Source organism: Gastrolobium bilobum, unplaced genomic scaffold (genome assembly GCF_033153095.1).
Source record: "Gastrolobium bilobum isolate Gb01-03AN ecotype WA unplaced genomic scaffold, APGP_CSIRO_Gbil_v1 utg18713, whole genome shotgun sequence".
Classification (NCBI taxonomy): domain Eukaryota; kingdom Viridiplantae; phylum Streptophyta; class Magnoliopsida; order Fabales; family Fabaceae; genus Gastrolobium; species Gastrolobium bilobum.
This window is the reverse complement of record NW_026896840.1, coordinates 196,184-214,232: the sequence shown is the minus strand read 5'-3', so window position 1 is coordinate 214,232 and position 18,049 is coordinate 196,184. Positions and strand designations below refer to the sequence as shown.

Genomic DNA, 18,049 nt, shown 5'->3' with positions numbered 1-18,049 from the left:
AAGGGTTTCTTTCTTTTTTTTTATTTCATTCCTTCACTTAATTTAACAACTACACATACATAATTATATATACATCAAGTTCCAATTTCAATTTTGGAATATCAAACCCCTCAAAAGAACCACAAGGCCGAAACATAGAGGTATGGTTCTTAATGATTTTTCCTCTTTTAAGGATCCTTACTAATTCATCGTTTTTCTACTTATCACAACACTCTACACTTCAAAATACATGAATTACAATTTTTCATATCCTCCCCTCCTCACCTCTCATGGCCGAAACATCAAGGGGATACAACACAAGGGATTTTCTTTTATTAAACACATTAAACATGCTTATTCCACAAGCTTAAATACCCAATATCAAAAATCTACCATCACTTTACCCTTAACTAATTTATTTGTAACTCAAAACATGCTCACAATTTTCTATGACTCAAATCATCAAAATAACATCATGGAAATAAGGGTTTCTTACCACTAATCAACTTCCCAAAGCCTAGAAAGCATCCATCAAGCAAAACTCCACCAAAAATGTCATTTCTCCTCCTTGATGAATAGTGTCACGAAAATGGGGGGAGGAAGAACCCCTCACACACTCAACTATTGCTCAAATTGATCGGTGGAATGATTCATTGAGTGGTTTCTAATCGATTTCATGTGGTGGGTCTTTGAATTTGGAGGATGAATGATGTAGAAATCAAAGAAAGAAAAAACCAAACCCTAAGCCCCCCTTGTCAAAGTGCAGCTCGGTTTTGGAGGAAAGAGAAGAATGGAAAGATGATATGAATAGTAATTTTTTTTTTTTTGTAAGTGACAAGGCTTTATAACACATGTGACCTTTTAACAGATATTTTTCTTTCGCATATTTTCACTTAAACTGACCCGGAACTAACTCAAAGCTACGAACATATTTTTATTTTTCTAAAGTTATTTACATTAATTTTTATTTCCTAGAGAACAATATTCGTAATTCACAGTATGGTTTCAGCACCGTTTTTGACGAAATGCACTGTGAACCACTAACTGTACTTTGTTTATTTATGAAACTTAAAACTTATAAACTTATCATTTTCTTGGGCCTATATTGACTTGCTTGGCATATATTGGCTTTCTTATTCTTATTTCATCAATTATGTGTTTCTGAACTCTACTGGCTGCTTAAACAGCAGTACAAAATACCTGGCAGAAAACACTATTCACGAGATTTTCACGGAAAGTGTCAGACTATACAATTTTTCGTTTTGAACTCATAAATGGAGTCAGAATTTTCAAATTATGTCTCTAAAATCATTTAACTCATTTTAGCTCTACCGATTAATTCACAAGACTGCAAATTCTCCGGCAGAACGCACTGTTCATAACCTAGTCATGATTACAGTCAAAATACTCGAAATCACTCACTGAATCTAATTATGGCATTTAAATCCTTAAATTAAATCTCTAATTAAGATTTACCATATAAGGTCATTATAGGCTGCTTAGCTGTTTGGATAGGATCGTCATTAATAGAAGATTCTCTTTCTGTTTGTGCTGTCTTTTATTGGACCTTCTAGAATATAGGCCTTTGTCAAGTTCATAACACTTGGGTATAAGCATGTTAACATAGTAGAAGCAACATTAAATGGCACACACACATATATATATATATATATATATATATATATATATATATATATAATCCCAGGGGTGTCACAATTGGTAATTGGACTGATTGAAATTTTAATCCCAAGGGGTGTCACAATTGGTAATTGGACTGATTGAAAGATTACTGGTTTGATTCCTAGTGATACACTTTTGAGCCAGTAATAAAAACTTTTAATCTTTATGCCACAAAAGAGATTAGTCTCATTTAAATGGGTGAAGACATGCCTAAAAAAATAGGTTTTTTTAGTTTCTTGTGCTTACATGCTTAACTCAGTTCGCAGATCTAACTAACGTGAATGAGGACGGACTTAGAGACGAGGCTAAGCATCAAACAAAACTGAAGGATTTGCAAGTTCAAAGTACTAAGAATTGAAGGAAACATGAGTAGTAAGTATAGTAGCTGTAACAAGTAACTAGTTGATCAATTCAATATTCATGGGTCATGACTCATGAGTTGGTGCGCAACACTCACTCTCCAATCAGATTCTATATATCTCATTCATTGCATGTAATAGGAAAGGGTGGATGCAACAGGTGGAAATGGAACAAATGAAACCGACTGGAAAGGGGACTGTATCATGAAACTAAGGGAAAAGACAAGGCGACCAAACCAATCCTAATATGTGTTTTCATGCATGGCACCCTACACCACACGCGTTATGATGCCAGGCCCTTTAAGCATAATAACCCTGCTCTTCTCTCTTCCCTCTTCTTAAATGGGTTGAGACCATTACCTTTGACAAAATCGCTCATATTCCCATTCTACCACACCCTGTCCTTATCCAATAATATTATGTGTAACCATGCATGGACCCACTCCTTCTGCCCAATCACCACATGTCCTCTTTCATGAGTCTCGCCAACACGTACCCACCATACAATAACAAGTGTCTTTTTCTCCTTCCTTCTTGTTTCATGTTGCCCTCCTCTCATTGGCTACTATTTCTCAAAACTCAAAACCCCTCAAAACAAAAAGTCATCTCCTTTGTATCAAAAAAATAAAAATAAAAATTCATCTCCTTAACCTTAACAAAAGTCTCTCCTTTATAACTCTTCCCCCTTACCCTCATTGTGGCATCCCCACCATCTGCATGTGTCCCATTGCACTAGTCAATAGCAAGGTTGGTTTAGTTTGGTTTTGGGTTTTTGGGGGCTTACTCAAGAAATCAGAGGTGCCACCATGATCAAGACCTTAAATCCTTATCCCAATTCAGTAAAAACAGCTGAAATTATGTCAAGGTACAGGCCAATAGCTCCAAAGCCTGAGTCTTCATCTGATTCCTCCCTCTCCCTAAAGATCAAACAGTCTCCTTACCTAAGGAATCTGTGGCCACAGTTGCAGGAAAGGCCCACAAGGACCAGAAAGAGAGGTAGAGCTTCTATTGCTCTACCCTCTTCTCTCAAGAGACAGAAGACTCATGTCTTAGGATTTTGTTCCCCTTGTCATATAACATCTCCTGCAAAGAACCTTTCTTTACACAGTTTTGCTCCTCCTTCTCCCCTTCCTCAACAACTCCCTCTTCCTAACCATGGACTTGGGGTGCTTAATTGTAGCAGCTTGGAAAACACTACTGCCACCAATCCAAGTTTAGTAACACTTCCACTTCTTCCATGTTCTCCTTCTGCTACAATCCTCAGTGAACAAGGCCCTGCACCCAAATTTGACTTAACCATGCCTCGTAAAGAAGAGGTTATCGATTTCAACACTAAAGTAGAGATTCCACAAGAAAAGGATCTCTTGCAGCAACTGCAAAAACCAGCTACCAACAATGTTATAGCACCTCAACCAGTTCGCCCCATTTGTTCCTGCATAATGGTTGGGTGCATTAATGAAAACTCAACCTTGCCATCAATGTCTCATGCCCCCAAAAAACCAGAGGAGCTTGAGGAAGAGGTTGAATCTGAGGCCTTGCCAGCTGTTATATCAGACTCAAAAAACAGAGTTAGGATGGCGAATTCTGCATACAAGGAGATGGTGGGTCAACCTGAGTGTCCTTGGCTTGAATCCATGGTTAATTGTGGTGGTGATGGAAGGCTTCAATGTCTTTCATCATGCAAGAGGATCAGTGGAGAGATAACACTACATCTTTGTGATTCAAGTATACCACTTTCATCAAATGGTTTTTCATGCTGGGTGACGATAGAATGGCAAACTCAACACAAGAAGTGTTCGGTCAATGCTTTCTGTGATGTTATTAAGTTGTCATGCGAATCCAGGGACTACCACTTCACATGGAGGTTCCACACTCGTACTAGGGAAGCTTCTCAATCAAGTTGCAACACTTGAAATGTTTTAGTTACTGCACTTGAGTGAGTCTAGCTGCTAGATACATATATATGTATATATAGTTATAGAGTATTAGGGATCAAGTATATAGTTTTTCTAAGTTTCTTTAACTAAAATGTCTACAAGACCTTGTGCTCAAAATATGTATTAAGGACCGAGCTATATATTTACTATATAATTTAATTTCCATATGCATAATTCACCTTTAAAGAGTGGCGTGTCACGCCTCTTTACATGCACAGAAATCCTATGAGATCACTAGGAACAAAGAAAATAATCTAATTAATTATATCGACGTATGTAATGCCGTCGAGTTCAATTAGTTTATCAATGAAAAGCTTACGGCTTCGCATATAAGGAATATATTATTAGAAGAAAAATAAAATAAAATAAAGGTTTTCTATTGCACACTTTACACTTCCTCGATCGTATCTCCTTTGGTAAACTCAAACGTCTAAAAGGACCATAAAATAATGGGTTCAGGTGCAATTTATCTGCATACAGTGCATTTCCAACCCTGGTTTAAGCTTATGAAACTACTTATAAAAGAAGAAAACTGCTTAGTTTTTTTATGCTAAATCAGAAGAAGAAAACTAGAGTATTCGGCAAAAACCGCCTCTCTGGATTTTATGCTAAATCAGAAGAATACTTAAGAAAGTTTCATAATGATTGACAAAGTAATATACTTTTAAAAAATTAATATTAAAAAATAGTTTAAAAATTATTCACCAAAATAATATAATTCGATCACGAGTCCCACAAACTTTATATATATCATTTCAACTGCAATAGTCAAATTATATAACTTTAATAAATAATTTTTAAATTGTATTATTTTAATTTTTTTAAAAAGATTATATCAATTTAATCAATAAGTCAAAACTTGAGAGCATTTTCAGCATGAAATAACTAAACGAATGAATCAAGACAACTTTTAATCGTCGGAAGTATTGCCAATATATAGCTCCAATTGTCATATTTAGAAAGTTAGCTTCTATTGTGCAATAAAACAAAATTTGGAACTTCTAAGAGACCCACACAGCTGTCCTTGTGTGGTAAATGGTTGTGTATACTTCCAAAAGTTCAATACAGATTAATATTGGATATAGAAAGTGTAATTTTCAATGTCCCAACTCTGGCTTAGCGTTGTTTTGATGCAACATGGTGAGCGGAGTGTATGACAAACTGGCATAGAAAAACATGGATTAAAGTTAAATCGATGTAACCATTAAACAAAGGCAACAACAATGGTTTGAAACAATAACACATCAATTAGAAGCCAGCTGATAAATTCTGTAACAATTTAGACTCATAAAAAAAAACCGTTAGAACAAAAAAAACAAAATGCAGGTGTAACACCTCATTCTAGAACCGGTTTGTTAACATCAAAATGATATTAAGCGCAACATGTTTAATTAGTTAAACGCGGAAGCTTGCTTTATAGTTCACTACTAGTCTTAACATAAAAACATGAATAAACTTTTTCTTTCTTATATCACTACAAAAAAACAGGCATTTTGCGGCGGTTCATTTGTGGTATACGCGACGGTTACAACCGTCGCTAAATGCATTTTTGCAATTAGGGGCAGTTGTAACCGTCGCGTATACCAAAAATGAACCGCCGCTAAATGCCTGTTTTTTTGTAGTGTATATTGCAATTAGCTAATTATTTCTTGTTCCATTAAAACTATTTGATACCTTCTTGCATCTCAATCTTTTTAAAATAAATCTGACGACATTCTGTCTGTAATTCAGACATCTAGGGATAATTTTCACTGTCCCAACATCACCTGATAGACAGTATATCTCATTTCTTCAATCTAGAATCCATCCATGGATTGTATATTAAAGTCTCCATGCCAATGACTTATTAAACAATCCTTGCCAATTCAAGGCTCAAGTATCTACTCCATACAATTAGCAGGCAGGCAAATACAACTCATATCTTGTATAAATTTGCACATGCTTCTCTAAACATAATATACAAGTTTTATGCACATAGGCATAGACACCCTCTACGCTCTCTAAAAGAATAACATGACATATACATCTCAAATGATAATAAAACTCATGAATCATGCCATGTAAACATCAAAATAAAGTCTATAATCTCATGTCACTTTATTGTCTTGGCCTCCTGCCATGCGATGCCTCAACACCATCGATCTCTACCTGAAATGTAAGTCCCCAAACAGAGTGAGATCAGCCATCTCAGTAAACTAGGAGTCCTTGGAAGGCTCCTCCACCCCTAAGTCCATTTCAGGTATAACCATAGTGTATAAATCATGTATGCATCAGAATATGTATATCAATGCATGTGTGTAATAATGAATCCTACTGGCCAGAGAATACAACATGTATGCATTATGTAGGGAATCACTGTCCTATAACATACCAAGTGTAAGGAATCACCATCTTACACTACGCGTAAGGAATTACCGTCTTACACCTCACACAAGAAATCATCGTCTTGTGTGGCACACAAACAAGCATACATACATATACATGCCACAAATCATAACATTTCACAAAAACATACCCTATATAAAACCAACCTCCCTGGGAGTTTGGTGGAACAAAAGGGGGATCAACCCTAAGGACCGAAAGCTTACCTGTCAAAGCAACGTCCTCCAATGTACTCCTTGTATCCAAGACAACCATAGGGTCCACACTAGTTTCTCACTAGTACCACCTATCACAAGGTTCAAGTATGAATAATAACACAAATCATACCATAATTATAAAACTAGTAATTACAAGTATCATTATCACTACTTACTATTCATACTCATTATGAATCTATATTACTTGCAATATCATTATCACTAATTAACCTATGGTAATGTAGAAATCTTTTTCTAGCACAATAGAGTCCATGACTGCTTTCACTGAAGAATAATCCAAGAAATAAACTCTATTGTCTAGCTTGGCACTAAACTGCTCTCACCATTTTTCAAAACTGGTATTAAATTACCTTCTCATTAATTTTAAGATTTTACTATGTTAAACTGAACATCTTGACCTTTCCAACGACATATTATATGCCTCGATTGAACTTATACAACTCAAGATATATTTGTCACAAACTGATTGCTTCAAATTGAATTTTTAGCAACATGGCTGCAACTTTCTCAATGAAACTTCTCTTAATCCACTTACCCAATGGTTCTAAGATTTTATAGGGTTATAGCCCTAAGTGTTAAACTTCATATAGGTCCAAACCGCACTCAATTTGGAGTTCCCTAGCTCTAGTATATCCATGTTTTATCATGTTATCCTCATTACAGCAGTAGGGATTCAGATCCCTTTGAGAAGGATTCGAATCCCTTCCTCACATAAGCTAATTTTCATCATTTTAATAGTGGGGATTCGAATCTGTCGAAAAAAATTCGAATCCTTCCTAGACAGGCCAAAACAACAATTTTTTCTTGCATAAATGGTCACTTAACCCAGGAACTCAACTCTCCCATTAACCTAACATGCATTTCTATACATAGTTTCATACTTCAATCTTTCATTCATACAAAACCCCAATTTACATAACCCTAAATCATACTATTTCCATAAATCAACAAAGGGGATGTATTTACCTTGGAGGCTTCAACAACCGAAAAGAAAGGTAATCTAAGCTTCCAACACCCTTGTTCTTCCTCAGCTCATGACCAATCCAAAAATAAACCCTCTCCAAGTGGGTATTTCTTTCTCTCAAACTCAACTACCAAGTGGGAATGGTGAATGAGAGTGAGGGAGAGGAGATTTATGAGTGATTTTTCTTGTTTTCCTTAGGAAATAAGTGGAGCTCAAAGATGGAGAAAAATGAAAAACCCTCTTCAGCTATGGAGAAGCATTCGGCAGACGAAGAAGAAAACGAGAGAGAGAGAGAGAGTTTGTGTTTTCTAACACTTTAAGTGAGTTATATTAACAAAGTGGATACCAACTTATCTATCTCGTTCACTCAACTCTGATCATTTCAAACTTGACATATTGAATTAAGATATTTTTTGTGGTAATAATTATTATTTTACTTTTAACTTTCGGGTAACTTTGTCTAGCTACATTTTTATCCCATAACTGTCATTATTTAACCTTTTCCACAAGTTAATTTTAATTCTTCTAATTAGGCCTCTCATCTAATTAATTCTTTATTAATTAGAATTATTCCTTAATACACTAATAATTTCATAATGTACAGGTTGTGGGCAATATATATGGCAGAACTTCAAGGTTTGAGCAAAAGCAAAATTATATATAGCAATATTAGAAGAGCATCAATAAACAACCAGAACTATTAAACAAAATTAGTGTGGGCGTTCCTATAGGGTATTCTTTCTTAATAAAATAGGTAGCATGGTATATAATAGACAGAAAATCAAACAAAAGAAAAAGGATTATTAGAACCCATTTCGGCCGTCAATGTCAGCGTGATTATAATTATCAAAAAGGTTAAACCGTGTGAGTTGGGCCCAACGACCAATGAGGACACCGGCTTTGCATATTCTGAGTGCCCAGTTGTCGTTTTGTTTGTTTCCTATAAACGCATGCCATTTGTGTCCTTGTTCACATCGAACCATACCCTTTCAACAATACACTCTCTTTGTGTGTGTGTGTCTCTCTCTCTCTCTCTCTCTTCATGTATATATTTATAAACCTGAAACTGAAACCTTGAAATGAAATGCTCAACGACAATGGCATTGTTGGTGGCATCCAAAACTAGTGATTTCGAAGATCCAATGCTTGTCAAGCTTGAGTCAGCACGTTCTGATTTAGAAGCTCTCCTTCGAGCTTCAGAGGAAATGGAAGAAAACATGGGAATGATGGAGACAAGGTTTGATCTTTTACAAGGATCATTGTCTACAGCATCAAGAAGAATCACCCCTTTGCAATCCTTGGCCATGTCAAGGAAAGCACTTGATACAAGAATCAACAGAGCCATTTCTCCTGCTCTTGCACTCATTGACACCTTCAAGCTCACAGAGTCTCTACAGAACAATCTTCTTGATCTCTCATCAAAACTATCAGCGGAGAAGACACAACCAAAACGGCTCCAGAAGCTTCTCGATTACATGAATTGCGTGGATCAGTTAAACGAGGCCATTAACTCCATATGCCAAGAGGTTGAGCCAGTGATACAGAGGCTTCAGGAGGTGGTGGAGTTCATAAGCAGAACAAAGGCTGCGGATCAATACAGAACACAGAGGCTACGAGAGGCACTTATCACTCTCAAAGCACTTTACGAAACCGAAGTTGATGGCATGAGATTTGAGGGTTTGCTAGACCAGGCTTTGCTTCATATGCAGGATGAGTTTGAGGCTTTATTACTGAAAATGAAGCATCGGAGCCTAGAAGATATGTCACGCGAACATGCTGATAATGACACTGACCATGTCAAGGTTGGCTGCGAATTGGGCTCAGAACTGGAAATTGCAGTCTTGAGACGAATTTCATCCACTCTTGCTGCCAATGATTGCCTAGATATATGTATTGACATCTACCTCAAGGTAACCTTCGATCATGAATATTCTTGTAATCACACGCACATAAGTCTTTCTTCTTATCTCAACCTTTGATATCTGTGCATTTGATGACCCTATTTTATAAGGGATTAGTAATTATAAATGAAGATAAACAGTTGAGATGAGTACTAAAACCATTTATTTTTAGGGAGATGATTTTATGTTGGAGAAAATCATCTCCAGCTACCCTCACAATATTTTTTTTAAATTTTTTTATTTATTTATTTTTTTAATATTTTTCTTCTACCTCAAAGTAAGTGAGAACCTATAAAGATAAATAATAAAAAAAAGGGAAAAAGTGGGGGGAGTCTATCCACTAACACTCAATTTTGACTTTGGAATCAATATTTATTTTTTTAAAGAACATAAAATTGTATTATTTGAAACGAGAGAAAGAGATATACGGTGAAAATCATGGAATGAAAGTGAGAAGATTTTTTTTAATTTAAATTTCAATTAAAAAACACTAATTTTAACTAATAGGACCATCGTTGACGAACATTTTTCCCTTTCAACTTTTTGATACCACAAAATTTTTAATACAGTTGCTGCATACCTAATGCTTGAACCATAAATGAAACAACCCTTTGGTTCACGTGCTTGTATATGCTTTTATATTACCGTGTTTTTATGTTAGAAATACTTATAATCAAAATTTTGATCTAGAGAGTTTTAGGCTAATCCGAATTTGGAAATAATGATTAATGTTTTAATCATTATTTTTGTGTTGATGATTGAACAGGTAAGATATAGAAGGGCTGCCAAAGCACTAATGAAGCTAAACCCTGATTACCTGAGAACATATACACCAGAAGGAATCGATGAAATGGAGTGGGAAAGCTTGGAAACAGGGATAACCCTTTGGATCCAACACTTCGAAGTAGCTGCAAAGAAAGTTCTCCTCTCAGAAAAGAAACTCTGCGAAAGAGTTTTGGGTGAAATCATGGACGGACTAGTCTGGCCAGAATGCTTCGTGAAAATATCAGACAAGATCATGGCCGTGTTCTTCCGGTTCGGAGAAGGTGTTGCCAGAAGCAGCAAAGAGCCTCAGAAGCTGTTCAAGCTATTGGACATGTTCGAATCCTTAGAGAAACTCAAACCCGAGATCTTTGAAATCTTTGATGGCGAAGCTGGTGTTGATATCTGCACGCGGTTCAGGGAGCTTGAAAAGCTCATAATCGATGCTTCAAGCAAAGTTTTCTGGGATTTTGGTTTGCAAATAGAAGGGAACACTGATGGCATTCCACCCCCACAAGATGGTTCCGTTCCAAAACTAGTAAGATACGCCATTAACTACCTCAAGTACCTTGCCACAGAGAATTACAGAACAACCATGGTTAAGGTTCTCCGAACAGAACAAATATGGAAAGCTGGGATATTATCCAAACCTGAAACGGACGAGAATTTGTTAAAGCATGCCATTTGCAATGTCATGGAAGCACTTCAAAGAAACATCGAGTCTAAACGTTCTTGTTGTAGGGACAAGGTCATGATTCATGTTTTTACAATGAACACTTACTGGTACATCTATATGAGGACAAAAAACACAGAGCTTGGTGATTTATTAGGCGAGCAATATATGAAGGATGGTTACAAGGCAGTGGCAGAAGAATCAGCTTACATGTATCAGAAGCAAGCTTGGGGAGTTTTGGTGAGGATTTTGGATACAGAGGATATGAGGGAACAAGGGAAGGAAACTATTGGAAGGTTAGTGATGGAAAAGATTGAGGCATTCTTCAAGTGTTTGAATGAGATTTGTGAGAGGCACAGAGGGTGTTATAGTATACCAGATGTTGATTTGAGAGAACAGATAAGAGAAGCAACAATGAAGCTTGTGGTGACAGCTTATGCCAAGTTCTTGGAGTCTTACTCGGGAGTGTTGCAGAGGAAAGGGTATTTGAGTCCTGAGAGGTTGCAAGGGTTGGTTGGGAAGGCTTTTGACGGTGGTGATGTGAAGTTGAAGCGGCGGAGCTCTAATAATGATCGGAATGTTGGACGTAACTCTGCTGCCTCTTTGGAGGGTGATATCATTATCAGGGATTTTAGACGGTCCAGATCAGGCAATGTAGATGTTTGAGGATTTGCTAGATCTGTAGGGGAAAAAAAAAACATATATACGTACAAAGGAATTGAATGTCAAAATTTGTGCACATGTTTATTATCACGTGTGTTTATCTCTTTTTTACTTTGTGACCTTGCCGGATAAATATCTCACCATGTATTCCTCCTCTTATTTTGTTATTTAGGTTTTTTTTTTTTACCTACTTGAATTCAAAACTTGGAAAGTCATGTTTACTATAGCCTGACATTCCGATTGAGCTTGGCGAGAAACTGAGAATGCAACGCAACTAACAGTTAAACTATTAATCTCCTGATGCTCCAGAAAAGTTATCTATTAATCTTTTGATGTTGGAGAAAAGTTATCTCCCACGGTCAGATGCTTCTTAGGATACAGTTTCTTTTAGAATATAGCTTCGTATCCTGAGTTTCGTATCTTGAAAAGTATGTAATTGCTACAGAAAATTTTTCTTTCGCTGCGGCTGAAGAGACATATTTCGCTAACTATAAAGTCACAAATTCATTTTGTTTCCAATAGAATGTAACTTACTATGCTATAAAGTACAAACTCATGAGCGAGTAACAATAACCAAGTTACATCACCACGAGATTTTAAGAAAGGATCCTAAGTTGGATCTTGAAGCTTCATACGCCTATGTTCGGCGTGAACAGCAGCAACGTGTTACCATGAATAGACCTCTCTCCACTAATGAATCATATGCTTTATTTGTTAATTAATTATCTAGTGTGTCAATTCCAAGTAGTGTACAGGAAGCACTTGATGATCCCAACTGGAAGAAAGCAATGAATGATGAGATGGAGGCACTTCAAAAAAATTCAACTTGGGAATTAATACCTCTGCCAAAGGAAAAAAAGACAATTGAGTGTAAGTGGGTATTCACAGTAAAATTAAAGGCAGATGGAAGTATAGACCGGTACAAAGCAAGACTAGTAGCCAAGGGATATACACAAAAGTATGGGATTGACTATCAACAGACGTTTGCCCCTGTAGCCAAACTCAATACTATAAGGATTTTACTCTCACTAGCAGCGAATAGGGATTGGCCCTTGAAACAGTTTGATGTAAAGAATGCTTTCTTAAATGGTGACTTAGAGGAGGAAGCTTACATGGATATACCACCAGGAGTGAAACTAACTCAATCAAATGGAGATCTAGTTTGCAAGCTGAAAAAGGCCTTATACGGACTCAAGCAATCACCAAGGGCATGGTTTGGGCGCCTCTCCTTAGCAATGAGAAAGTTTGGGTACAAACAGAGTAATTGTGATCATACTCTGTTTTATAAACATAGAGCAGGGAAGATAACTATTCTGATAGTTTATGTTGATGATATGGTACTAACTGGAGATGACATTGATGAGATGAAGTCCCTGGAAAATCGGTTGGCAACTGAGTTTGAAATGAAGGATCTAGGTCCTTTAAGATACTTTCTCTGGATAGAAATTGCAAGATCCAAGAATGGCATATTTCTATCTCAAAGAAAATATATACTAGATCTCTTATCAGAAACCGGAATGCTAGGCTGTAAACCAGCTGAGAATCCCATTGAAATGAATCATATACTTGGAGTGTATCCTGACGAAGTGAAGACTGACATTGGAAGGTATCAATGACTAGTAGGAAGACTCATTTACCTTTCACATACTCGGCCTGACATTGCATATGCAGTAGGGATGGTAAGCAGGTTTATGCACTCTCCTAGTGAAGATCACATGAAGGCTGTATATCGGATTCTAAGGTATTTAAAGGGGTCACCTGGAAAAGGCATTCTGTTTTCAAAAAACAACAAGAAAGACATTGAAGGATTTACTGATTCTGATTGGGCTGGTGATAAAACGACTAGACAATCTACCTCAGGGTATTTTACACTAGTAGAAGGCAATCTAGTCACTTGGAGTAGTAAAAAACAAAAAGTTGTTGCAAGATCCAGTGCTGAGGCAGAATTTAGAGGTATGGCATACTGTGTCTGTGAATTATTATGGATTAAAAATATTCTGAATGATTTGGGAATTAATTATAATCTTCCTATGAGTCTTTACTGTGATAATAAAGCTTCTATTGAAATTGCTCATAATCCGGTTCAACACGATAGAACGAAGCATGTTGAAGTAGATAGACACTTCATAAAAGAGAAACTGGATCAGAAAATTATCACCACTCCTTTCATCAGATCAGAAAACCAACTTGCAGACATCTTGACAAAGGCAGTCTCTGGAAAAGCTCTAAAAGATGCAATCAACAAGTTAGGCATGTATGACATCCATGCACCAACTTGAGGGGGAGTGTTAGATTAGGTAGTTTAAATTTAGAAAGTTGTTGTAACAAAGAATATTTGTTTTTCTGTTTCAGCAACAAAGTATTTGATTCTTTATTTTGTTAGAGGATTTTTAGGAAGTTTAAAATCTTGTTTTGTGTATTTATACACCTCAATTGAAGAGGTAAAGTAATCAATGAACAGAAGTATTTCAGTAGTATCATTTTTTACAGCGAGAAACTGAGAATGCAACGCAACTAACAGTTAAACTATTAATCTCCTGATGCTCCAGAAAAGTTATCTATTAATCTTTTGATGTTGGAGAAAAGTTATCTCCCACAGTCAGATGCTTCTTAGGATACAGTTTCTTTTAGAATATAGTTTCGTATCCTGAGTTTCGTATCTTGAAAAGTATGTAATTGCTACAGAAAATTTTTCTTTCGCTGCGGCTGAAGAGACATATTTCCCTAACTATAAAGTCACAAATTCATTTTGTTTCCGGTACAATGTAACTTACTATGCTATAAAGTACAAACTCATGAGCGAGTAACAATAACCAAGTTACATCACCACGAGATTTTTTTTTTTTTTTTTGGTAATAACATCACCACAAGATTTAATTACTCTTTTCACGGTTTAAATTGAAAAATATTATTAAATGATGATAACTTTTATTGGAGTTATAATTTATTCATATTATCGAACAATTGACTATTTCTTAAATTAGTAGTAATATGTATTAACAATTGACTATTCTTAAATAGTTTTTTAAGGGGGGATATATTGTAACTTCTTCTATTTAACTATAATATAGAGAATATCATATTATGTCTTCATAATAATAAGTAAATAAAGAAAAAGTAGTGTAAATTTTTAAACATCGATTTATATAGCAAACTTTACTTAGTTACTTTATACATAACTTTTAGTCAAGTACATATATTTTATATCCTAAATAATTTATATCAGACTCTACTTCCTAAACTATGTTACATCATTTGAGTACATATATTACATCTTAACTACTTAAAGTTACAAATTATATACTGCTTCAACTTCATTAAAACTATTCTATATGTAAATGCTTTCACTTTATCTTGATAAAACACAACAACCACTTGTTGATTTTCTAATATAAAATAAAACTCTGAATGGTCTTTATAGAAGTAGGTGGAAATTTCCCAATTTTGGCTGGTAAAACATAGACTAGGCATAATGATTCTCTAGAAATGCTAGCACAAACAAAGAAATGTCAGAAAATCTCAGTAATATTGAGGTTTTTTAATTATAATCTTTCTAGCCGTAATAACGGAAAACATAATTCTCTCAAATAAAATAATAACAAATAATAAATTGGATAATATTTAACTGAAGCTAATTAAATCCTCAATTCTGTGAGCCTCTACATGTGAAAAGTTATGTTATGACGGAGCTTGAGCCATGATAAGATATTCTTTATCCTATAACCATTATGATCCCCTTGTGGGTCACCTCAAGGCAGCTTTATAAAGTTAAAATTACACATTCTTTTAGTTTTTATTTGATACCAAATAATTATTTAGTCTGATAATCATTCTTTGAAAAGAAAAAAAATTAGAACTAAATAATAATAAACTAAAGGTACTGTAAAAGAATTTAAAGTTTAAATAAAAGATAATAATAAAATTCCAGAATAAATTCAAACAGAAGAGAATCTAAAGAAAAGAGTTTGGCAAAATAACAACATTATTAAAAGTAATAATCAGTTTTATTAGAATAATTAAGAAGAAGAAAAATAAGAGAAAGTTTTACTCTCTCAATATTACCTTTCTTTGCTAATTCCTCTATTTTCTTTCTCTCTGTTTTGTTTCCTTCTTTCCTCCTCTCACTTTCTTTCTCTCAGTCTCTTTCTTTCCTTTCTTACTCTCCACTTTTGTTTCTTTTCTTTTCGTTTTTTCTTTTTTCCCTCATGTGATAGTGCATATATATATATATATATATATATATATATATGAGATATGATCTTTTGATATCGGTGTCAAACTTTAAAATTTGACACCAAATCTTAACCGTTAATTTTCGCCAATCAACAATTATTATTTATTAAGAACCAAACTTATTAATTAATTATTAATTTTCAACAAAGAAATAGTGAGAACCCACCTGCTCCTCTGAAAAGGTGCTAGAAAAAGACACATTCACCAAGCATACGCAGTGCATGGCAGACAAATGTTTCCTAATACCACATTTTCTGATTCTGGACAATTGGCTCATCCTTGTCTCGCCATAGCCAATAAAGAATTCGCAAGTAAATTCTCCTCCATTCAAGTTGCTCATCACCTTATAAAACTGCCGTAGCGACTCCATCATTGCAGGTAATGTTTAGGAAGCTGATCACATTGTTGATCAAAAATGATGGAAAAAGACGAAGCAAAGAGAAGATAGGAAGAAAGAGAAAGAGAAAAAGTATAGAAAGTTGAACATTATTGTCGTCCATGTAGCGTTTTCGTGATTGTTCTAAAATTTTGAGTTGAACTTTTTGTAAGAAATTTTAAGATGAGATTATATGAAATTAAAACACCAAAAATTTTAGGCTTACTTGTTAAAACAAGACATGATTCTTGATTTCTTGGAGGCTTCTTATTTATGATGCTCCTGCAACGGAAAGACCAGAATTTTCCTCTACAATTTATACCACTCCTTGATCACAACTGTCGATGGGGCGAGTTGTGGAGTGACGGTTTTCCACACACTGTGAATGCAGAGGGGACCTAGCCAAACTTATCAACCCTAGTCCCCTTCCCATCATGGGCCTATGGGTTAGGCCTACACAGTTACCCACACAAATTAGTTTACAGATATCCAAACCCAAATCAAAAGGATCACCAGTTAACTGGGCTTTATACTGCACCCCTATATGGATCATGACTTAGCCCGTTTTTATTAAAATAAGAAAAACTACAATTGATTGAAGCGCACAATTATTATAAAAATTTCTAACATTCTCCCACTTGGGCAAAATCAATTGTAAAACTTTAATTTAAAAGAGAAAAGGAAAATAAGTTATTTGAAAATGACTCTCGGACTAAGGACTAATTCTTATAATGTGGCCACATTTTAAGAAAACACATGATCCAAGGTGCGATATCTGAATATGACTCCATCCAACTAAAATCAAATAACATTGAATCAAGCGGTGATTATACTGTTACTGATATAAGACCTTCTATGGTCATAAATGTTACTTGACTCCGTCGACTAGTCATTAGTGTGGAGTGTAGCAATAAAATAGCATACCAATGTGATCCAACAACAGCAAAACTGCTATTTTCTCTGTCAGTCCTCAAATTTCTCTCAAATGCCTTAAAGCCAGAAAAATTCCATGGTTTATCAAAAATTCATCATATAATCAAATATGGGGTCGACTACGCGCCCTTAGTCCTAACAACACCATTATGTCTCAAACTTCCATATAGTGTCAACCATAGACATGATGGTTTCAACGACACTGAGTTCCAAAATCATGCCTCAAACTCCAATATAGTATCAACCACATGCACAGTGGTCCTAACAACACTGAGTTCCAAAATTTTATTATCATGCCTCAAACTCCAACATAGTGTCAACCACAGGCACAGTGGTCCCAACGACACTGAGTTCCAAAATTTCACAATTGATAAACATAAACACAAATATGCAACATATACAATAACAAAATTCAATGCATTATCAATTGCTCCATAAGAGATTTATATATCAACCAAATATCAATTATGTCTGTAATAAACAATTCAACATAATAAGTAAAAAACAAAGAACTCAAACTCCCACTAACCAAGCACATCAAAGCAACTCACAGTGCACATGTTCTTCACATGCATTTCAAATATCATGGGCCTAAGTCATTTGGTTAGAGAGTCAGTTAACATTCTCAATAACTAAGTCATCCACGTACAATACAAGAAAATAGACTTTTCTCCCACTGACCTTAAGGTAAATATACTAACAAAAATTATTTTCATCATAGCTCAAGAAAGTCACTACCTCATCAAATCACCATTAATGTAAAATAAAATCCATGTTGATTTAAAAAGGATATAGAATTCAAAATTCTTCTTAAAGAGACCTTATAGAAAATTTATTTCAAAATAAACTCATATCCTGACATCAAAAACTGAGCAATTATCTTTCACTGACTCGACAATAACTTTAAGATCACACAAAATTAATCGTATCTCTCCTACTAAAAAACACCTCAAGTATGTTCTCTACATTAGTTATAGGCTAACACACAA

The 18,049-nt window shown here is 35.2% G+C and overlaps 2 protein-coding genes across 2 annotated transcripts; both read left to right on the top strand.

Annotated features, from left to right (window-relative positions):
* Positions 1-2,824: 2,824 nt before the first annotated feature.
* Positions 2,825-3,931, top strand: LOC133302277 (uncharacterized). The gene has a single exon (XM_061502032.1). It carries the CDS (start codon positions 2,825-2,827, stop codon positions 3,929-3,931), a length of 1,107 nt encoding a protein of 368 aa, XP_061358016.1.
* A 4,685-nt stretch (positions 3,932-8,616) lies between these two features.
* On the top strand, positions 8,617-11,521 carry LOC133302270 (exocyst complex component EXO70I-like). Its single transcript, XM_061502025.1, has 2 exons — positions 8,617-9,429; positions 10,187-11,521. The coding sequence occupies exons 1-2, from the start codon at positions 8,617-8,619 to the stop codon at positions 11,519-11,521; spliced, it is 2,148 nt and encodes a 715-aa protein (XP_061358009.1).
* The last annotated feature ends 6,528 nt before the right edge of the window (positions 11,522-18,049 follow it).